The sequence below is a fragment of the Carica papaya genome, chromosome 4 (assembly GCF_054855325.1).
Source record: "Carica papaya isolate Zhongbai chromosome 4, ASM5485532v1, whole genome shotgun sequence".
Taxonomy (NCBI): domain Eukaryota; kingdom Viridiplantae; phylum Streptophyta; class Magnoliopsida; order Brassicales; family Caricaceae; genus Carica; species Carica papaya.
Window position 1 is genome coordinate 3617053 of NC_142312.1, and position 23392 is coordinate 3640444.

At 36.8% G+C, this 23392-nt stretch overlaps 2 protein-coding genes across 7 annotated transcripts; both read left to right on the forward strand.

Moving 5' to 3' along the window:
- Window positions 1-6286: 6286 nt before the first annotated feature.
- LOC110822533 (ATP binding microtubule motor family protein) lies at window positions 6287-14155 on the forward strand. 5 transcript variants are annotated; one of them, XM_088217401.1, is made up of 16 exons: window positions 6287-6609; window positions 7039-7228; window positions 7584-7700; window positions 7820-8077; window positions 8649-8738; window positions 8813-8913; window positions 8997-9110; window positions 9191-9272; window positions 9354-9421; window positions 9518-9580; window positions 9669-9793; window positions 10484-10817; window positions 11580-11684; window positions 11788-12777; window positions 13131-13450; window positions 13567-14155. In XM_088217401.1, the coding sequence occupies exons 4-16, from the start codon at window positions 7870-7872 to the stop codon at window positions 13886-13888; spliced, it is 2922 nt and encodes a 973-aa protein (XP_088073527.1). In that variant the 5' UTR covers window positions 6287-6609; window positions 7039-7228; window positions 7584-7700; window positions 7820-7869; the 3' UTR covers window positions 13889-14155. The 5 variants fall into 5 exon arrangements, with proteins under 5 accessions (XP_088073527.1, XP_088073528.1, XP_088073526.1 ...); XM_088217402.1 differs by having other exon boundaries at window positions 7039-7220; XM_088217400.1 differs by lacking the exon at window positions 7584-7700.
- Window positions 14156-17826: 3671 nt separating this feature from the next.
- LOC110822532 (uncharacterized) lies at window positions 17827-22362 on the forward strand. Of its 2 annotated transcripts, XM_088217399.1 has the most exons (2): window positions 18424-18558; window positions 18645-22362. In XM_088217399.1, exon 2 carries the CDS (start codon window positions 18903-18905, stop codon window positions 21639-21641), a length of 2739 nt encoding a protein of 912 aa, XP_088073525.1. In that variant the 5' UTR covers window positions 18424-18558; window positions 18645-18902; the 3' UTR covers window positions 21642-22362. The 2 variants fall into 2 exon arrangements, with proteins under 2 accessions (XP_021908359.1, XP_088073525.1); XM_022052667.2 differs by having other exon boundaries at window positions 17827-22362.
- The last annotated feature ends 1030 nt before the right edge of the window (window positions 22363-23392 follow it).

Sequence of the window (23392 nt, forward strand, 5' to 3'; positions counted from 1 at the left end):
AGTGGGACACCAATAATGGCGATCGTACTTGTACATAGTGGCGTGCGGGTAGTGCGCGTGTAGTGCATACTGTGTGGTGGCGTTCGGGCTGAGTAGTATGGGATGTGTATGTCGATGTTGTGTGTGTGTGTGTGTGGACATAAATAGACCAATGCATGCGTGTTTGTGGTCGAGGAATGCCAGTGTGTGTGGCCAAGGGAAGACTGGTGTGGGTGTGTAGCAGTGTATTGCTGGGGTGCTTGTGACCAAAGGAGGGCTGGGGTATGTGTAGGTGGCTGTATATGGTTGGTGTATGTGCGGGTGTGGCCGAGGAAAGGCTGGTGTGTGTGGCTGAATGAAGTCGATGGGGGTGTGCCATGAATTGAGTGTGTGTATGTGACCAAGTGAAGGCTGGTGGGTGTATGACTGTGTATAGTCGATGTGTGTGTGGCCAAATGAAGGTCGGTAGGTGTATGGCTGTGCATAGCTGGTGTATGTGTGGCAAAGTGAAGGTCGGTGGGTGTGTGGATATGTATTGTCAGTGTGTGTGTGGCCACGTGAAGGCCAATGGGTATGTGGTTGTGTATTGCCAATGTGTGTATGGCAAAGTGCAGGTCGGTGGGTGTGTGGCGGTGTACTGCCAGTATGTGTGTGGCCAAATGAAGGTCGGTGGGTGTGTGGCAAAGTGAAGGTCGGTGTGTGTGTGGTTGTGTATAATCGGTGTATATGGCTGTATACTACTGATTTGTGTGCGTATATGGGGTTCAGTGAACCGATAGTAACACGACGAGAATTAAGGCCGATGAATGGATGTGTGTGGTCGAACTAGTGTCGAAGGTGTGTTTAATAGTTGGTGGCAGTGTAGTTGTTGGAAATATGTATGTGTGGGTGGCATTAGGGATGAGTTAGGACTAGAGTAAATGTATGGGTGGCCAAACAAAGGCCATTATATATGCAAAGAAGGTATTAGGGTTCTATTTTGGTTATGTTATTATAGGAATGTCCCTTGTGGTATGAGAGTTTTAGGTGAAATGAGATAGTAAAGGTTCTCTTAGTGTGTGAAAGAATGAAGAAGTCGGGGTATAGAGTCACTAGGTGCAATAAGGGTCTAATAAGTGTATGGATGAGCGGGTTGACATGTGGTAATAATATTGACAAGGGCTCAGGCGTGTTGTAGATTAAACCAAAGAGTGGTAAGGTAGGGTTACAGAGAGGTGAAGGGGCAAAAGGGATATTAGGATATAAGTGTGGATTTAACCCCAGGCTAGAGGTTCAAATGTATTTCTATATCTTATTTGAGTTTTGAAATTTATTTTACTGGGTTAGAGTATACTCATTGTATGTCATTTATAGATACAGTAAGACAGAAGATGAAACCAAAAACCTAACCAAGGGGACCATACCTAGGGAAAGCGAATCAATAAGAAGATGGATGCATGGTGGAAAGTACCGAATGTCGTTCATTTTATGTCTCTGTAGTAAATGAAAATTTTTTATGGTTTTTTTTCATTTGCTACCTTGACATAATTATATTGTAAAATAAGTTGTGAAAATTTCGTTAGATAAACTTGGTGATTGTAAATACATAGAGAATGTTTGGCTTTGGATAAATTCACGAGTAGGGAGATAATGTGTGGGTTGTGAAACACCTAGGGGTGTTAGCCTTGAAGGAATTTACCTATAATAATAGTTACCATGCTAGCATTAGCATGACCCCTTATAAGGCTCTTTATGGTAGGCCCTACAGGTTGCCGGTTTGCTGTGATGAAGTTGGGGAAAGACAGTTGATTGGGCCAGAGTTAATGAAAGAAACTACAGTAAAGGTGTCAGTGATACTGAAAAATTTATAAGCGGCACAAAGTAGACAGAAGGGGTATGTAGACAATCGTAGGAGAGTTTTGAATTTTGAGGTAGGGGATTATGTGTTCCTAAAAGTGTCTCAAATGGAGGGTTTGTTAAGATTTGGGAAGAATGAGAAGCTGAGTCCCTGTTTCATAGAGTCTTTTGAGATTCTTGAGAAAGTGGATATGATTGCGTATAAAATAACATTCCCTCCGCAATAGGGTGGGGTTCACGATGTATTTCATATATCTATGTTATGGAAATATCAACCTAATTTGGAGCATGTTCTCCAGTATGAGTCGTTACCACTAGAGAAAGATTTAACCTATGAAGAGGAACTTATTCATGCCCTTAAACGACAAGAAACGAAATTTAGAAGTAGAATAATACTTATGGTGAAGGTACAGTGGAGACATCACCTAAGTGAGGAAGCAACCTGTGAGCGAGATGACGAGATGAGGAACAACTACCCACAACTCTTTGAGATAATATAGCAAAATTTGAGGGACTAAATTTCTTTTAAAATGGGAGGAAAATGTAATAACTGAATATATATATATAAAGGAATAATTAAATGAATAAAATAAAAGAGAGAGGGAAGAGTTAAAGGGACGGTGTAAATTAAATTAGGGGAAAATAAAGGGACGGTTGGGATGAGCTACAAGGTAAGTATAAATAGGCTGAAGAAATAGAAAAAAAAAAAGGAGAAAGAAAGAAAAAAAAAAGAGAAAGAGGATAGGAGAGTGATCGAGGGAGATATAGGGAAGAAGTGAAAGAGACGACGAGGGAGAGTAAAATCAAAGGGAAATTTTGAAGTACCGAAGAGGTTGAGTGAGTTATGGCTGAGGGAGAGGAAATGGAGGCAAGAGGTAAGGGAATTTAGGGTTTCTAACTCGGTATGGTAAAACAAGATCAATTCTATATGTATTTTATCTTTTCCTGTAATCGATTGAATGAGGTGATCAGGAGTGAGGGATGAGAGGTGCAGATAAGGATATTAAGTCGAGTGTGGATGTAGTAATGTCCATTATGAGGAGGTTTGGTGTGGATAGAGTAGAAGCAGTCGGGTGAGAGTATAGGTTGAGTAGAAGTTATGTAGGCTGGGGCAAGGTCATAGGATCCGAGTAAAAGAGGCGAATTAAGCATTCTAGAGCAAGGAAAGGGCCATGACGTGGTCGGTGTGCGTGTGTGGCCATTACAAGCCGAGTGTGACTGTGTGAGCGAGTGGCTCAGGGTGGCATCTGGTATGTGCATGTGTGGCAGACACTGGCCGAGGATTTTATGTATTGAGTAGTTGAATTTATGTGATTTAGTTTGTGTGTGGGTGTGTGTGTGGCTCCAAGAGAGTCGCGATGCAGTCGGTGTGTGTATGTGGCCATTATAGGCCAAGTGTGACAGTGTAAGTGAGCATTCTAGGGTGACATCTAGCATGTACGTGTGTGGCAGAGACTGACCGAGCATGATAGGGACTGAGTGGGTGAGTTTATGTGATATGGTGTGTGTGTGTGTGTGTGAGTGTGTGGCCTTTATGGCTGTGGTGGCAGATATGGTGACAAATAGGCGGAGGGCCTTCACTAGCTGAGAGTTGTGTGGGAGGAAGCCATCTATGTTGACTAGGATGTTGGTATGTGTGGTCTTTACAGGCCGTTGTCCCAGGTTAGACATGGAAAGCTAGTTGGGTGGATGTGTGGGTGTGGTCTTTCTAGGCCGGGCATTTACTGATGTTGGTATGGGTCGGGGTGTGTAGGTTGGGTCTTTATAGGCCGTTGCCCCAGGGTTATTAAGGGATAACCGACTGAGTGACGTGTGTGGGTGGCCTCTCCAGGCCGGAAGAGTGGAAGGTATGGATGTGTAGTCGGTAAAGACTGATTGGTTCCGACACTAAGGTTGAGTAGTGAACATAAGTGAACTGTGAGTGTATGTAGACTTTCAGGACTGTAGCTACGGGTGCAGTAGGAGTATTTCGGTGTTAGTAGGAATAAGTAGTAGGTGCAATTGAGTGGATATAGGTAACAAAGATAAGGGGAAATGGCCATTTTAGGGTAGAGATGGGAGAGTGAATAGGTGGGAGTGAGGGTCTAAGTGAGGAGTGTTAGGGTGAGAAATTTTTTGGTTTTCATACTGTAGTCTTAAGTTTTATATTTTATTACTGGGCTTATTGATACTCATTACTGTTGTTTTCAGATGTGTTAGATTCGAAGTCGAAATCGGAATGCATAGCGATTGAGGCCTACACTTAAGGAAGGGACGCACGCTAGTATATGATGCTTTTTTTATACACATGAGTGCATACGCTATACCAACCTTGAAATTATAGTTGTTGTAACATCGAACTATGCGAATTGACCATGTACTTTTTATATATTTAATGAACATGATGTGATTATTACTCTTGAGGAATGAAATGATAAAAATTTGTTGCATGACGGAGAAAGTTCTTGAATTGGGATAATAGGTGATGTTAATGTCCAATCTTTACATGGAAGCGTTACATTTGAATACTTTAAAAATAAGTTAACTAATTATTTGTAATAATAAATTATTAAATAAATTAGTTAAAATAAAAATTTTAATTTATTTTTTAAAAGAAATTGAATGTTTAAAATAAATAAAAAATATTAATGAATAAATTTTAATAAAAAAGTACAATTATAAAAATTAATTTAATAATATATTTAATTTTTTTAACGAAAAATTATTTGATCTGCGGTGATTCCACAAGTAAAGCCTTCTCCAGCATACTTCGACGCACATGCATGGGCCTCCCAAAAAAAGGACAAATAATAATAATAGTTGGCTTTCCTTATTCTCTTTACCCGCTTCACATGGGTTGCTAAATTATTAATCCTCCCCGTCAGTTTTGGTCAAAGTCAGTCCCTTTGTCTTTTGCTGCCCCAGCTTTTTCTTTTGCCCGGCTCTTTGTGGGAAACAAATTTTAAATCAATTTGCTACACTAATTAATTCCTAACCATATATTTGGCTATTTATTTCTTAATTAATACATCATAAAAATACTTAATCTAAATTATAGACGAACCCAATGTAAATTTATGACAATATTTTATCTAAATTTATATAATTTTATATTATAATATTATTTATATTTTATTAAATTAAAATTCAAAAAAAACAAAAAACAAAAAACAAAAAACTCAATGCTATCGTATAATATAATTTAAAAGCTCAAATATTTAAAATGATACTTCTAATGTATATTTTTGTTTAACTGCGATGTACCCAATATTATGTTCTTAAATCTCTTACTTTCTTAACTTGGGCAAAAAACAACAAAGAGATTATTCAATATCTCAATTATTAAATGAATTTCATGAATTTAAATCATTAAAATTACATAATATATTGTAAGATAAATGTAGTCAATAATTAAATTAGTTATAATAAAAAAAAAGAATTATATGGATGAGGGAAATGTAACATACGTTCATTTTATTTATTTATAAGTTTACAATGTTAATAATGGTACTAATTTTAGTTAGTAAAAAATTAAAATTTTGATTTAGAGTTTTAATATTAATCTAATAACTATTTTTTTTTTAGGTAATCATATAATTTTGTTGAACAGATTATTTTAATAGGGATGTTTTAAAGTTTAAAATGAATATGTGATAACTAATTTGCTTACTTGCTTAAAAAATATTTCAAACAATTTTCAGTAAAAAGTTACTTTAAATATATAATATACAAAGGCAATTAATACTCTATTAGTAGTAAACATTGATTATATTATCTCAAAATAAAAAATAAAAAAAATATATATTATAGTTTTTGAGTACAGAATAATCTGTGTTAGATTTTTTTATCAACAAGTTTTATTTTTTTATTATCCTGTAAACAAAAAAAAAATTAAAAAATTATGTATTAATTTAAAAAATCATTCATACTATATAAAAATTTATTTTGTTATAAATTTAGATACATTTTTTATTATAAAATTTAATTATTTTGATTCAATATGAACATAATTATTATTTTTTAAATTTAATTTAATTTAGTTTAATTCTTTCAATTTGAACATGAGCCCGTAATTTTATAATTATTTTTTAAAAATATATATATAATTAAAAGGTCCCAATTTTATTTTGATTGAGTAAAATTTTTTACACTTATTAATAAATGCTATATAGAAATTAATTATAATATAATAAAAAATAAAAATAAATTCCAATAAAATATAAATAGAACTCAAATTTAAATTTTTTTTAAAAAAGTAGAAACTATTGTACAAGTACTGAGTCGGCTGAGTTACTTTTTCCGCTTCTCTTTCGCTTTTTTTTTTTTTTTTAATTTTAATTTTTCTCTCGGGGATTGGTAATTAAAAAATAAATAAATCTTCACGGCACTGCACCGCACGTTAATTCGTTAATTAGTTAATCCCTTGATTTATAATTAATCAACTACTTTGTTTAGCGCGGTAGTTTTAATTCAAAGGCCAATAATAAATCTTCATGGCAGCAACCAAAGAAGTAGACGCCATAACCACCCACTCCCGCAAAATCAAACCTCTTCTCCCTTTTCTCCAACACAGATTTTGTCCGCGTCGAAAAACACATGCAGAGAAACTCAGGAGATAGAGAGAGAGAGGGAGACAGAGGTACGGTACCTGTTCTCTCTCGATCTCCTACTCTAAATTTCTCTGCTTGATTTCGAAACGAACAATGTGATGATGATGGTTTTGGTCTGTGTTTCTCCGATTTTCTCCGGCTTTTGAGTTTCGTCTCCTTCCCGGCTTTGTTGAGGCGTTCGACGGTGATTTGGAATTGGTGCAAGGTGAGAGAATGTCGCCTAAAAATCATGGAGTTTGTTTCATTTTTTTATTGCTGTTTTTTTTTTCTCTTTCGTTGTTGATTTCGAAAATGCGTATGATTTCAAGAAATTTAGCGCAGATTCCAATGAGAAACTTAGGAAAATAATCAGTCATCCGGTGACTTTTTCGATTTTGAAATCTTCGATTTGCCTTTCCAGAAAGTCTTCAATCTGAGTTGTTTATTATTTCAGTTTTCCCACATTTAGGCCAGCTAGATGATGATTCCGGATTTGCGTGTGTGATGAGCCAATATGATTCGGCTATGTGTGATGTAGGCCTCATTTTTGGTTTTAGGATTTGTTGTATTTCATGTGCAGAGGAAGGATTTTGCATCTCATGTCTATTTTCGAGGTCTTATGGTTAATTTTGCGTTTGAATTTTGTTCGTTACAGAGCTAAATATGGACAAAATCCAGAACAGCCAAACGCACGAAATTCTCGTAATATCCTAATCCTTTCACAAGAGGGAGGACTGATTCTGCTCTTCACTGCACATGGAGCTAGTTAAGGATCTCCAAGGGAAAACAAACATTCGTCGAAAACGACTGTGAATTCTCCAAATATCGACCTTAAAGGTAAAAAGGTAAATGTCCTCTTATTATCTTTTGCTTATGGCAGCAAATATTTCTATATTATAGCATTCGAGGAAGACTTCTTTTTCCTTCCTCTGTGTGTCTATGAATATGCGAGGAAGACTATGACAGTCTGTAACGGGGGACCATCATAGAAGATTCCAAAATTTCTATTAAATATTTAAATTCCATATTAAATAAACAGACAACCGTTAGTTTTGTCTCAAAGAATGAAGATTGGCATATGATTAAGGAGATGTGTCTTCTACAACATCTTCGGTTTAAAAAAGAGAAAATGGGGTTTCCCTTTTCAAATAAAAACATTGCACAAAATTGTGAGTTAATATAGAACCTATCCATGATTAGGTTTTTGATGCGGACGGTGATTGATGATTGTGCGTCTCAAAGTTGGGTGACCCCTGTTCCCGTAGGAGTCCTCCAAAATCTTGCAATATGAAACATTTTGTGTCATGATGCATTAATGTAAGCAACGATGAAAAAGTAGAAGCGCAGGACTTTTAATTTTTCGCCATTGCAGATTCATCTTTTCTCAAAAGCATATTTCTATATAGTTATTTACACAGTACCGTTGTCTTCTGCAGGTGGACTTAGGCAGAGGTTTAACTTGTGAGGGGAAGACCAAAGGTCATAGATGGGAATGGCTGATGAAGTGGAGACGCCACGGTCAAGTGGCCGAGAGGAAAAGATTTTTGTTTCTGTTCGTCTGCGTCCTTTGAACGAGAAGGAAATTTCAAGGACTGATGTTTCAGACTGGGAATGCATAAATGATAATACAATTATATCTTCGAACAGCCTTTCAATTTCCGAGCGCTCCATGTATCCAACTGCCTATACATTCGGTAAGCAAGTGCTTTTGTTATGTTTTTCAGGAAAACTAATTTCCTTCACAAAGTGCAAATTATGAGGATTAAATTAATGAATTTCGTTGTGTTTTAGCAGTAACTATTTAGTTTTTCATGGCAAAGTGGAAAAACATACAAATATTTCAGTTGAAATGGTTTTAGACGTTGAAAATATAGTTTGGTTTATAATTTTAATAAATTTTGATAATAGAATCTTATTCAAACCTGCAGTTAAAATAGAAAAATTTTCTTGATGGAAGGGGAAGAGATGTAACATTTCTGTTCAGTGGATTTTGAAGGTTGAGTGTATGGTTTTTCTTTAAATTGATTGACGGTACATGTATCCTCTTTTTTGTTTTTCAGCAAATAGTTTTCCTTAGATACCATATTATGAGTTGATCTCCCTCGTATTTATTAGCTTTCTTTTAGATTTTCTTAGTTGAAGCAGGAAGTTTTGCAGGCAAAATTTCTAACTTAAATCTCCTGTATAACTGTCTAAGGTTACAATTAAGAAATGTCTCATCCTTTCTTGTTTGGTTCTGTCCACTGGTCTACTCTTTGCTTCTAGACAGAGTGTTTAGTCCTGATTCCTCCACAAGACAGGTGTATGAGGAAGGTGCAAAGGAAGTTGCTCTTTCAGTTGTTAAGGGGATAAATGGTATGACCTCTCTTGTCTGTATGTTAATTTGTTTGCTCCCTTCTATTTCCTTTTCAATAATGAAATGCTTTCAGCAAGTGTTTTTGCATACGGACAAACAAGCAGCGGAAAGACATATACTATGACTGGGATTACTGATTACACCTTAGCGGATATATATGATTATATAGAGAGGGTAAAGAAAACGCTACTATTTTTTATTATTGTTCTGGTTCTCATTCTATGGTACATGCTTAATTTTGTATTTCTTCTCTGCAGCATCAAGATAGAAAATTTATTTTGAAGTTCTCTGCTATGGAGATCTATAATGAATCTGTGAGAGACCTCCTAAGTTCTGATAGCTCTCAACTTAGACTTCTAGATGATCCAGAGGTTATATTTCATTTTGGATATTTTGAGGAATTGGTCTATGCAAAATTTATTTCTAAATTAACTATTTGCTTCTTTGACAGAAAGGAACTGTTATTGAGAAACTCACTGAAGAAATTCTGAGTGATTGGAAACATTTTAAAGAACTTCTATCTGTTTGTGAAGGTAAGTGCCACCTCCTCACCAACTTTGGCAAGATATTCTTGTCAGCATAGATTTCAGAACAACCTAGTGCATTTTTGGCAGCTCAAAGACAAATTGGAGAGACTGCACTGAATGAAGCAAGCTCCAGATCTCATCAGATTTTGAGATTGGTAAAGACTTGTGATTGATCTGTTCTGGCATCTAATATGTGGTATTCCTGTTATGTTACAATAGTTCCTGTTCTCTGAACTATGTTTTGCTCTCAGACAATTGAAAGTTCTCCACGTGAGTTGGGCATTGACAAACTGAGCACTCTCACAGCTACTGTGGTATGAAAATCTATGTCCTTTTCATTTAATTTTCTGCTGGAAAATACTAATAGCAAATGAAAAAGATGTAATAACCATTTGTCTACAGAATTTTGTTGATCTTGCAGGAAGTGAGCGTGCATCTCAGTCACTATCTGCGGGCACTAGGTTGAAAGAAGGTTGCCATATAAATCGCAGTTTGCTAACATTAGGAACTGTTATCCGTAAGCTGAGGTTAGCTTGTGACACTTTTTTACGGCCACTTTGTTATTACTGTTGCAAATTATACGAAAAGTTGTCTGGTTTGGTGAACCTAACATTTTACTGTCATTGAAAGTGACTAGAGTTTTATCTTTTTTAGTTGATCCTTAGAATTGTAGACCGTGCATTCTCCTTGTACCTAAGGGGTGCAATGGAGAGACAAAAACTGAATAATCACATTATATTCATCATTCCAAGGGAGGAAAAGAAATCAGATACGGGCAATTGGTAGTACCATTTAGATATATGTGATATTGTTGTTTTTTTGCTCACCCATGCATCTGAAAACAGTGAGGAAACAAAGCAAGCATCTACACAATATTTTAATGAGATGCACCAGTAGCATATTCTGATGCATGGGTAACATAATAGATCACGAGATGAGTCTGATCTTAAACCCTTTCAAATATTTTACTTTCTGTTGAGCACAAGGATATTTCACCTTTCCTTTAGTGGTAGTAGTTGGCAAATAAACAGTTAATAGCAGAAAAGCACTTACTCTCCTGATTGGCAGATTTTACTGTTTTTCTTTTTGTTTCTCTATTTGTTTAATCTAAATGAAACTGAAGCATAACACCTTGAATCCTCATTTCCCTTCTTTTTTTTTTTCCTTTTTAGCAGAAAGATAGTTTGTTACTAACATAAGTGACTTGTTGAATGCAGCAAGGGAAGAAGTGGACATATTCCTTTTAGAGATTCAAAGTTAACCCGCATACTGCAACCCTCCTTAGGAGGAAATGCTAGAACTGCCATCATATGTACCCTGAGTCCTGCAAGAATCCATCTGGAGCAATCAAGAAATACACTCTTGTTTGCAACCTGTGCTAAGGAAGTGATTACAAATGCACAAGTCAACATAGTCATGTCTGACAAAGTATTAGTAAAGCATTTGCGAAGAGAATTAGCTAGATTGGAGAGTGAATTGAGAAATTCAGTGCCGATCTCCACATCTGATTCAGCTGCATTACTGAGAGAAAAAGACCTTGAGATTGAAAAGGTGATGCTGTGATTCAATCAAATTCACTATCTCTTAATTAAAGCTATAAGTTATTCTATCGAGTAGAACGTTTAAATCTACAAAAAGTTTGGTAATATCATGCCTTTCTTGGAAAATTAGGTTCTTGTCAATGTATGTCTTGAGATGACCTTAAGGCTTTGCTTGGAAAAAGGAAGAGGAGGGGAAGGAGAGAACAGAACGAGGTTACTTGGCTCTCAGGGAAACTAAAGTTGAAGGAGAATGAATGAAACAGAAATTATTGAATGAGGAGACTACCACTTTGGAGTCTGAGCTAAATTATGTTATTCTATTCTGCACCTTCTCCTTCTCCTCCTCGCAAACAGAGCCTAATGTCCCATACCTTTATAATGCCATTTTCTATAGTTCTACTTATGCTATCTTGGAACAAATGAATTCCATGGGAAAAAGGTGTAAAATTGATTTGTAAATCGATATTTTTGTTCATACACTTTTAAATTTAGCCTTCATGTACCCCGAGGAAGAGAATCCATGACCTAAATTTTCTTTTTTGAATTTGTACTGGAGATGAGCCTAAAAGTAGCCAATATTTTATTGTTTTCTCTTATAAAATAACATTTCAGTGAGATTTTGGGGGATGGGGCAGTTACGAATCAATCAGGAGAATCTGGGAACACATACTTCCAGTGAAATCCAAATGTTAGTTATCCAGGCATACATGCTGCTTGCAGCAACTTTCGTTTTGCTGAAATCTTGCTTGGTTTCTTATTTGTGCATCATCAGCTAAAGAATGAGGTAAGGGAGCTGACCATGCAAAGAGATCTTGCTCTATCCGAGGTTGAGAGTGTACAGCGACTAGGTGGGAATGAGGAATCATCAACAGAATGGGTATCTGTTTTCTATTTGATTATTAATTAGAGCGTTCTAAATTTCCATTTGATCTTGATTTGCATTTTCCACCCTTTTAACTTTTCTCTATCTTTCTGTCTAGGTGGGCCTGGACAATCAATATCCTAAGCTGCGAGTGCGGAATTCATCACAGCATTATTCGTGGGATTCTGAGAATCCAGCACCAGAGAGCCCCGTTATTGCAGATACTCGCAGTGAACACGTTGGCGTCAGAATTTCAGATATATCTCAACAGTCCGATAAACACAGTCGAACTAGTTCTGATGATAACTTGTTCCAGCTTCCTGACCTCAAAGTGAATTTCACACTCACCAGTCCACCTCAGCAGCCAACAATCAAAGTTCCTGGTTTTGTTGAAACCGATCTGCATCAAGAGCAGATAGAAGAAAATCCTGAAGAAAATTTTGAAGGAAGTTGCAAGACCTGCATAAACATAGGAAAATCTAGCTCTGACAGATATGCAGAATCTAACTTATCAGATCCTACTTCCAACCGATACGAAGATTCAAGTATGACATCATCTGAAGTAAACACAGTTAACTCAGGATTGACAGAGGTTGAGAATGAAAATGGAGAAAAACAAGAATTTGAGACATACTTACCCCTGCTGAATAGAGAAAAAGACTTGGGCATAACCCCTAATGATTTTATTATCCCATCTCCTGAAAAGTCCTCTCCAGGGCTTCTTGAGAAAGAAATATGTGGCTCCAGAAGCTTGAAGTTGGTTAGGAGCAGAAGTTGCAAAGCAAGTCTTACGACTAGTCCTTTCTCACCTTGGTTGGAGAAGGAAGGAAATAACAAGACCACACCATCAAATTGGTTAGAGAAAGACTTCAGTGGCAGACCTGTGGGCATCCCAAGAAAATTTTCTTTTTTGAAATATGATGATGACAGAGACAGGTCATCAAGCAATGAGTCGCTGACTTGTATTAACAATACTACTAGTTGTGAGCCTGAAGCACAGAATGTTACAACTTCAGAAGATTATGAGACTAATTGTTTGGAGACTATAATTGAAGAGGTGAAAGAAATGACCAATGATCAATATGGAAAGCAACCTGCTGATCCCACGGTTAGTTTTGTTCTTTTTTATCTTTACTTATGATTGTAATTGCCTTATGATAGAACTTCAGATGCTAAAGTTGAATATTCATGCATGTTTCTAGAGCTCTTTATTTTCTCTATTTTACCACCCACTCCTGGAGTATATCGTCATATCACAGAATTAGAGGAAAAGTTAGGGCCTTATGCAAATTTGAAAATATATATTGATATATTTAAATACTCCCGAAAGAACTATACTACAATTTTAGCATAAACTATCTCTAGGTGATCATATGGTATGAAGCAGATTATTTGCTTCTTTTCCATATTTTGCCGGTCGGTAGAAAGCCATCTACTTACCCTTGCCAATCCTGCATTTAGGTACGGGAGGCAGAAGAGAGAGCAGTGGGATCTATAAAGAATGTAAAAGATGTTGGCTTGGACCCCATACCAGAGTATCTACCTTCTTCTTCAACATGGCACTCAGAGTTTGAGAGACTACAAAGAGAGATCATTGAACATTGGCATTCCTGCAATGTTTCATTGGCTCACAGGACCTACTTTTTCCTCCTATTCAGTGGAGACCAAAAGGATTCTATATACATGGAGGTGGAATTAAGAAGGCTGTCATTTATTAAGGATGCATTTTCTCGCGGTAGTAGAACTGTTGATGATGGAAGAATTCTGACACCAACTACCAGGTATTACGATCAAATCTTGGATAGAATACTAAAGGATTTATATTTTGTTTCTATGATCTATACTTCTCTCTATCTGCTAGGACACATTTTCAATATATATACTTTCTTGTAAACAGTTTGAGAGCACTTTGTCGTGAGAGGCAGAGACTGAGTCAGCAATTAAAGAAGCGGCTTTCTACAGAAGAGAGAGAGAATCTATTTCTAAAATGGGGTATTGGATTGAATACAAAACACAGGCGGTTGCAGTTGGTGGAAAAGTTATGGTCTGACACAAAAGACATGGAAAACGTTAGAGAGAGTGCTGCTGTTGTTGCAAAGCTGCTTGGTTATACAGATTCTGGACAGGGTTCCAAGGAGATGTTTGGTCTCAACTTTGCACTCCGACCCCGAACCAAGAAATCTAGTGGCTGGAAACGAAGTGTGCTGTCTATCTTGTGAGCTGGTTTTACTCTCAGAGAAAGCTATGTAGAATACATTCCAGTTAGTTGATCATTACAGTCCATTCATTACACGATTACACTTCTTCTAGTCTTTAGTTGCTTTAGTTTTTTGTTTTCTTCAATGCTAAGCAACTTTTTGTGAGCAATTTATCGCTGCTTATGCAAAAAGCTGATGCTTTTGTTATTGGCTGTAAGATCAACCTTCCTAATTAATAGCTATCAGGAAGGAGAAATCGTTGTTGTTCAACCGAAAGCCTTTGTTTTCTGTGAGCTGGTTAATTACTTTTTTCTGGGGTCATGCAACAAAAGATCAGAAAACTATGTCTTACAGAACCAACCTTTACGGAGCTATTAGGTTTTATTATAGTGCTTTAGAAGCATTATGCCTCGAGTTAATTTTCTAACATTTCATATTAATTCAATAATTGGGCATTCATCACTTAATAATATATAATAATTATAACACAATATTGAGCAATTATTACTAGGAAAAATTGCCAAGTACTATAAAACGCCTCTATAATATCCAGATGCAGAAAAGCCTTATCGGTTCATGAACTAAAGGTTAGATGATTATTAAGTGCTTTGAATATAAGAAAAATCCATAAACTTCGAAATCTTGTTTTGATTTTATCGATCATCAATGATTTCAACAACAGATCTTAATGGCCTACTGATAATCTCAACATTTTGTTTTTTCTGGTAAGCGAGATCTTGAATTAAAGTCTGAAAGAATGGCGGCATCAAATCATCAAATCAAATCACAGAACAAATTATGAGATTTCATTTCTATTCTAGTTTAAAAAATTTCCCACAATCACCTCCAACCAAGAAAATGTTTTGATACTTTGCAGTAACTAAGATAAGTTGCTCACCCTTGTATTCTTGCAACCAATAAACAGAGAAAAGAAAAGGGTATGCACCTCTCTTCTAATGCTCTCTTATTATTATCATCATTTAATTTTTATCTTCTCTTTGAACTCCATCAAATTTTTATTCATTTCCGCCTATAAAATACATCGATTCAATTCTACATTTAAACGTGATTATAATCTCTCAAATTTATTATACCATTCTCATTAGGTCGTTTAACACGAAATCAAATCGCCATGGACTCTACTCCAGAAGGAAACCTGAAACAAAACCTCAGTGCTGCCACACGCTTCTACGTCGCTTCCATCGCTACTTTGGTGGTAATAGCATGTGTTTACCTATTAAGAAAGGTGATAAACAGAGACAATGCAATAAAGGTGGTTGCACCATTTCTCTGTCTTTTCATCTTCATATGGGCTATGATTGTTGTGGCTTTCTTCCTCTTTGTTATTGCAGTTTACCCTAATATCTTTGAAGGAATCAGACAGAGGAAGTACAAGCGCTTGCTTGGTGGTAATTATGTTCCTGTAGCTCAATCTAATAGTTTATTAATTTAGTTTTGTCATTCTAAAGTCTTGAAATTTTGTACAGTAAATTAATACTAAATTAATTTTTTAATCATATTTTAACATATTAAAACTTTCTTTAATCATTTTAAATTATACGATGAAATAATGTGTATTATATTGATTTGGAGGGAGTACTTTTTCTAATAGTTTTTTGGTAATTTAAATTAAGTTTATCATAAATAAAAATTGATTCGTGTGATTCAAATTTTTTGAAGTGAGATTGTATTAATCACGATTTAAATTGCATAGAGATATTGGCACTTGTTTAATTTAGTAATCATTTAACTATGATTATTTATTTTTTAATAAAAAATACATATATTTCATCAGCAAAATAATACATACATAACAATCTAACATAATATATAATTGAGTATATATATATATATATATACCTAATTGAATAGGCAGGATTTGGGAGATGATATGAGCTCACTTTATCATCTCTCATGCGGGTCCAATGCCTTGTAATAAACAATTCAGGAAGCTATTACAAGGGGCCGTATGTATGTATGTATGTATGCATGCCAATTATTTCCCTCCGGCAATTGGCAAAGCAACTTTTTGTCCTTTTCATTATATTATTATTAATATATTAATACAAATTATAATAATTAAATTTTACAAAACATATTATGTTTTTAGAAAATGTTTAAAATTATTTGAATTGAAATAATTATAATATATTAAAAATTAGTTTTAACTTTTTATCCAAAAGAAGAAGAAAAAAAAAAAAAAAAAAGTGGGCGAGACCAAGTGCCTCTTGATATATATTACTATTAATCTTTTTTTTTTTTTTGTTTGTTTATTTCTTCAGACAAACTCCCGCTAACACGTTAATTCAAACTTTTGGCAACATTATTTTATACCCATTTATTGTTTATTTAAATTAATTTAGGTAAGTATTAAAATCATATGTTGTATTTAAAAGTTGAAAAACAATATAAGATAGTTCTTTAAAATAAGAATTTTTTATAAAGTAATTTAAAAGTAAATTATTGGTACCATAAAATTTTAAAAAACTGAAACTGTAATTTTTTTTTTTTTGTTTCCCATTATTGGCTCTTCAACATAATTCAATCTGTGTAGCCACCAACTCTTGGGGCCCCACAAGTCCAATTTATTGACTTTTTTCACCATTTGGGCCCTCTGTACATCCACGCATGCATACATACATACATACATACATACGTACATACATATGATGTATAGACACACAAGGAGAAACCCTCAATGACTATCAGTCTTTTTTCTAGTTCATAATAATAGAAAGCTTCACGGTGTTTAGTCATTTTCTCTTTAAATCTTTATTCTTTGGCTTTGCATTTTGACCATTGAACTCCACGTAGTTGTAGAAAAACAGAAACCGAAAGAGGAAACAGAACGTGGTTTCCAGATTCAGAAAATCAAATCGGATAGTAAAAAGAAGAAACAAAAATAACTAAAAGACAAAAAGAATTACCAAATAGACAAGAAAAAAAATTATGATTATGATGCCTCCTATACATACACTTATACACTAATCAAATAATTAGGTAATATCACATAGTAATTACTAAATTATTAGTTAATAAAACAATTATTATAAAAATGTTAAACATTTAGCATTAAAATAGTTGTGAAAACATATATAATCGATTCAATTTTAGTTTCTAATTTGATTTAAATTTCAGTTTCATAAAATAAATGCAAAAATATAGTACAAAATGAGATAAAATTTTGAAAATTTTAATTTAATTTCAATCAAATGTGTTAATTAAAATTATAAATTAAATAAGAATGTAATTTTTTAAACCAGACGAAATGCAAAAATTAATAAAATTTTTTAAGAATTATACTTTTTCATCTTTAGTAATGTCAATCTAATTTCTCTATATAACATAATAGAACAAAAATTAATTTGTTAAATTAATTAGTAGGAAAAAAAAAATGCTAAAAATATTTTTAAAAGTAAATATATATATATTGTAATTATAAAAAATAAATAAAAAGTAAAAATTAATTCCAGGAAAAGCAAATGAAAAGAGCTTTCTTCATCATGATTTTGGCCTGGATCATATATATATATATATATATATACACAAATGAAAGGAAAAAGGACAAAACACAAGTAGAGACATTAGCTAAGCGTAGGTTGATATACTCCCAAGCAGAAACCTCATGTAAATTTTTAATTTTCTTCAACCGAATCATGTAAAAGAAATGAATCTTTTAATTAACAAAGTTAAAATTTAACATAATTTGCGGATTTTTATTAAAAATTTATTGTGATTCAATCCAACGAAGAAGAAAAGGTTATCGTCAATTTGAAGTTGCTTCAAATAAAACTCTGCAACGAGTTTTATCTACACCCAGAAAATAAAATAATGGTGGCAGTGGCTGGTGGTAGCACCCAGTAGATAAATTTAATTTTTCGAAAAACAAAAAGAAAAAACAAGATATCTGTATATATATATATATATATATTATATTCAGAGCTTCGCACAAGCTCCAATGATTCTACCCATATCATATCATATGAGGTTTAAAAAGCCACAATCCCTTTAAGACTTCCCCCAACCTCCGCCATTATTCTCCCTTTCAAAAAGTTCTCTTTCAAAGCGTTTAGAGAGAAGCCCAACCCAAAGGAAACAAAACCCTTCTCTCTCCTTCCCACTCTGTCGCTTTTTGTTTTGTGGGACTTCAGATACAGACAACACTCATTCACTCTGCAACAACATATGGCGACACCTCTTCCCTTCACCTCTTCTGCATTTTCACCTGCCAACACTCTCATTTTCATGCCTTCTCTGCTTCATCCGATCTCTTTAATCGGAAACTGAGCTTTTATGTTTCATTTCGTTTACTGGGCGGTGCTTTTTTTAAACTGCATTGTGGGTTTTGTCGTCGTCCATGGGGGAGAAAGATTCTCTGTTTTTTCTTATATTTTTTTTGGGGCTATGCGCACCGTTTTTGGCGTGTGCCGCCGGGAGGACCGCCGTGGCGGAAGCGGAGATTGATGCGCTGATGTCTTTGAAGATGAACCTGTACGATCCGTCGGGGGCGTTGAACGGCTGGGACCCATCAACGCCGGCTGCTCCATGTGACTGGCGTGGGATTGCTTGCAACGAGGACAGAGTGACGGAGCTCCGTTTGCCTAGTTTGCGACTCGGCGGCCGGCTAACTGACCGACTTGCTAATCTGCGCATGTTGCGCAAGCTTAGCCTCCGCTCCAACTCGCTCAACGGTACTATTCCTTCTTCCCTTTCCCAATGCTCGCTCCTACGCGCCGTCTTTTTGCAGTATAACTCACTCTCCGGCGAGCTCCCGCAGGAGATCGGCAATCTTACCAACCTCCAGGTTTTCAATGTTGCCCAGAACAGCCTCTCTGGAGAGATCTCCGGCGAGTTTCCTCCGAGCCTCAAGTATCTGGACCTGTCATCGAACACTTTCTCTGGTTCCCTGCCCAGAAGCATCGCCAACTTGTCCCAGCTTCAACTTATCAACCTTTCTTATAATCAGTTCTCCGGTGAGATTCCGGCAAGTTTTGGCGGGTTGCAGGATCTCCAGTACTTGTGGCTCGATTACAATATGCTACAAGGGACTTTACCTTCAGCCATCGCCAATTGTTCTTCTCTTGTTCAATTGAGCGCGGAAGGGAACTCGCTAGGCGGCGTGTTCCCAACCGCCATTGGCTCGCTCCCTAAGCTTCAGGTTGTCTCACTGTCGAAGAATAATCTCTCTGGTTCGGTACCGTTTTCCCTGTTCTGCAACGTATCGGCTTACCCCCCTTCTCTAAAGATCGTGCAGTTGGGTTCCAATTCATTCACGAATGTTGTGGGTCGTGAAACAGGGGAATGTCACAGCGTTTTGCTGGTATTGGATCTTCACGAGAACCGGATTCGAGGCAGCTTTCCTTCGTGGTTAACCAGCATCTTAACATTGAGGGATTTGGATGTCTCGGATAACTTGTTTTCAGGTGAGATTCCGGCGGAGATTGGAAACTTGATGGGGTTAGAGGAGTTGAAAATGGCTAACAACTCTTTGACTGGGACCGTCCCCGTCGAGATTAAGCAATGTACCTCCTTGCACGTTCTTGATCTTGGAGGAAACCGCTTCGCTGGGGATGTTCCAGTTTTCTTCGATGAGATGAAGGGTTTAAGGGTTTTATCTCTTGGTAGCAATCTCTTCTCTGGTTCAGTTCCGGCGAGTTTTCAAAACCTGTCAGGTTTGGAGCTCTTGGACTTGAGGCGTAACAACTTGAGTGGAAGCTTCCCAATGGGGCTAACATCGTTGAACAACTTGACAACATTAGACCTCAGTGGCAACAAGTTTTCTGGTGAAATTCCTTCCAGTATCGGGAGCTTGAGTCGGATAATGATCTTGAACCTGAGCGGTAATGGGTTTTTTGGTAAGATTCCGGCAAGTCTCGGCAATTTGTTCAAGCTTACAACACTGGACTTAAGCAAGCAGAACTTCTCCGGAGAGCTGCCGTTTGAGATCTCTGGTTTGCCGAATCTGCAAGTGATTGCTTTGCAGGAGAACAATTTGTCTGGGGACGTGCCTGAAGGATTCAGTAGCTTGGTCAGCTTGCGCTATGTGAACCTAAGTTCAAATTCATTCTCTGGTCATATTCCTGAGACATTTGGTTTTCTTCACTCCTTATCTGTTCTCTCATTGTCAGACAATAAAATTTCTGGATTGATTCCACCACAGCTCGCAAATTGCTCTGATCTTGAAGTTCTTGAGCTCCGATCAAATTACTTAACGGGTGAGATTCCTGATGATCTCTCGCGCCTCTCCCGTCTGAGTGTTCTTGATTTGGGTGGCAACAATTTAACGGGTGAAATCCCAGAAGAAATCTCCAGAAGCTCATCTTTAAAATCACTGTTATTGGATGATAATCATCTTTCAGGAGGAATCCCATATTCATTATCGAATTTGTCAAACCTGACAGTGCTGGATCTCTCTGCTAACAACTTGACTGGCTCGATTCCGGCTAATCTCACTGTTATTCCAAGCTTGCTGTACTTGAATGTTTCAAGCAATGATCTTGAAGGAGAAATACCAGTCCTGCTCGGTTCTAGATTTAACAACCCATCACTTTTTGCAGGCAATAAAGACTTGTGCGGGAAGCCATTGGAGTCGAAGTGCGAGGATGTTGAGAACAAGAAGACGAAGAAGAGGTTGATTCTGCTGATAGTTGTTGCTGTTAGTGGTGCTTGTCTCTTGGCATTATGCTGTTGCTTCTATATTTTCAGCCTCTTGAGATGGCGCAAGAGACTGATAGAGAGAGCAGCTGGGGAGAAGAAACGAAGCCCGGCGAGGGCGAGTTCAGGGGCCAGCGGAGGACGAGGAAGCACCGACAGTGGCGGGCCAAAACTTGTCATGTTCAATAACAAGATCACAGTAGCAGAAACCACTGAAGCAACCAGACAATTTGACGAAGAAAATGTGCTGAGCAGAAGCCGTTATGGATTGGTCTTCAAAGCTTGTTACAACGATGGAATGGTGTTATCAATCCGCCGTCTTCCCGATGGATCACTGGACGAGAACATGTTCAAAAAAGAAGCCGAGTTTCTAGGGAAAGTCCGGCACAGAAATTTGACAGTTCTCCGCGGCTACTACGCCGGGCCGCCTGATTTGCGGCTTCTTGTCTACGACTACATGCCCAATGGGAACCTCGCAACTCTGCTCCAAGAAGCATCCCACCAAGACGGCCATGTCCTGAATTGGCCAATGCGCCACCTCATAGCTCTCGGCATTGCCCGAGGGCTGGCTTTCCTCCACACATCCAACATGGTCCACGGCGATGTGAAGCCTCAAAATGTCCTATTCGACGCCGATTTTGAAGCCCATTTATCGGATTTCGGACTTGATAGGCTCACGTCGGCGACATCGGCGGAGGCCGCTGCCTCAACTTCAACTTCAGTTGGCACTTTGGGCTATGTTTCCCCTGAAACTGTACTTACTGGAGAGGCCACAAAAGAATCGGATGTATACAGTTTCGGCATTGTCTTGCTCGAGCTGCTCACAGGGAAAAGACCAGTAATGTTCAACCAAGACGAAGACATAGTGAAGTGGGTGAAGAAGCAATTACAAAAGGGTCAAATTACAGAATTGTTAGAACCGGGATTGCTCGAGCTAGACCCTGAATCATCAGAATGGGAAGAGTTCTTGCTGGGAGTGAAAGTCGGGTTACTCTGCACCGCACCGGACCCGCTTGACCGACCCACAATGTCTGATATTGTCTTCATGCTTGAAGGTTGTCGTGTTGGTCCCGATGTTCCGTCTTCCGCCGATCCCACCTCACAGCCGTCGCCGGCATAACAACCGGAAACTTAAAACTTTGTTAACCATTTTTTTTTTTTGCAGAATGTAACAGTAGGCTGTGTAGGGTTTGTTTGTATTCGCTTATGGGATCCGGGTAGTTTTACATTTTTGCCCTTGCTCTCTTGTGTTTGATTTTTTTAAATATGAATACCGTGGGGTCCACGGGGAATGACGAAAAGTCAGACCTATTTCAGTCAACACGAGATGGACGGGCACTGTTAAGAGAAGCAGACAGTAAAATGTGGGGCCCGGTTCCCGCCAAATGCGAGAGATTTGATTGGTTTAGACTCGGTTCATCACGTGGGGAAGTTCGGCCGCAAGTTAAAAATGTAGCCGTTATATTGTGGCCCCGAGGTACACACCCTGGCAAAGAGTTTAAAAAAAAAAAAAAAAATGAGAGAGAGAGAATCCCCGGCAGCATCTGATTTTTTAGGGTTACACAATGAGGTACAGATCGAAGGTGATTCCGGTCTGGCGTGATGCCACGTGGATCCTCTGTCGCCCTTAATGATTTTTATCGAAGACACAAATTTAGATCCCAGTGGATGAATGAATCGAAAAAGCAAGAGGGAGATCAGATGGCTGGCAATTTTCAAATTAGTTTTGAACATTATTTGGTGGGTCAGATATGTCTGTTAAAATTGATTGCATTGCATCTGATTTACAATTCACAGTTTTGTGAGTAGTAGAAATACTCTTTCCCTCCTTTTTATTTTAATTCTCAACGAGTTTTTTTTTTTTAATATAATTCTTCTCTCCGATGTTTTTAATAATAATTGTTATCGTTATTAATTTGTTTGGTTCGTGTATTCTATGCAGTGGGCAACAAAACAAGACATCATATTCTGCCCAAAAATAATTGATTATATGTCTGTGTGTATATATCTGTGTATGTTTTATGTATATACATATTAAGAATGGACACTGAAACATTGTCAATCCAATAAATGATGAATATGACTGAGCTCCTACTTGAAACTGGTTTGGAAAAAGCTACCATGGATAAAAAAAGACTATCGCTAACAATCAATTTTTGGCTCTGGTAAAGTTTATGAAATGTCAAAGGCTCAAAAACAAAAATATGCCCGCCTTATCTGCATCTTACTCGACGACCCTTTTCATATATATGTATATATGTATCTCTACATGTATGTATATATTGTTAACTTCATTGAACATGCATTACCCAAAAAGAGGTCGATCAAACTTTTTTGGCCTCTGTACTTTGGTTCACTTTTGCTCTTTCATAATCTCCCCCAACTTTATTTCATTGCACAATGCCAAAGCATGTCAATCAGATATTGCAAAAGGCTAATTTGCTAGTGTCCAAGCTCGATGGAGGACCACCAGCCAGCTTTCTTTTTCTTTTCGGTGTAAAAAATTGACTTTGACATATAATATACATATATTACGTATCTACTATACATATAATTCAGATTGTTTGTAAGACATTTATTATAAAAATTACAAGTGAAAGGGGACAAAAGATTAACATGGGCCTATACATATATATAGACAGTAAAATATATATGTATATTATCTGTATATATAGCTGAAGTTTTTGCAAGCTGAAAGTCCAATAAGCAAGAGGTAGTAGCAGAGGCTTTTTATATAATGGGTAGTGGAGTTCAACCCAATCCAACTTTTGCCTCTTGATGTGATAACTGGGGATGTAGGGACTAACTACATATCAAATCGAATCCTTTATCTTCTTTTTAAGACCTTTAAAAGGCACGAGCCTATAATAT

Excerpts from the sequence above, each read along its gene's own strand:
- LOC110822533 (XM_088217401.1), top strand. The coding sequence starts at position 7,870 with ATGGGAATGGCTGATGAAGTGGAGACGCCACGGTCAAGTGGCCGAGAG. Across the intron at positions 8,739-8,812 it reads AGTTGTTAAGGGGATAAATG|CAAGTGTTTTTGCATACGGA; the intron begins GTATGACCTCTC and ends AAATGCTTTCAG. Across the intron at positions 12,778-13,130 it reads AGCAACCTGCTGATCCCACG|GTACGGGAGGCAGAAGAGAG; the intron begins GTTAGTTTTGTT and ends TCCTGCATTTAG.
- LOC110822532 (XM_022052667.2), top strand. The coding sequence starts at position 18,225 with ATGGGGGAGAAAGATTCTCTGTTTTTTCTTATATTTTTTTTGGGGCTA.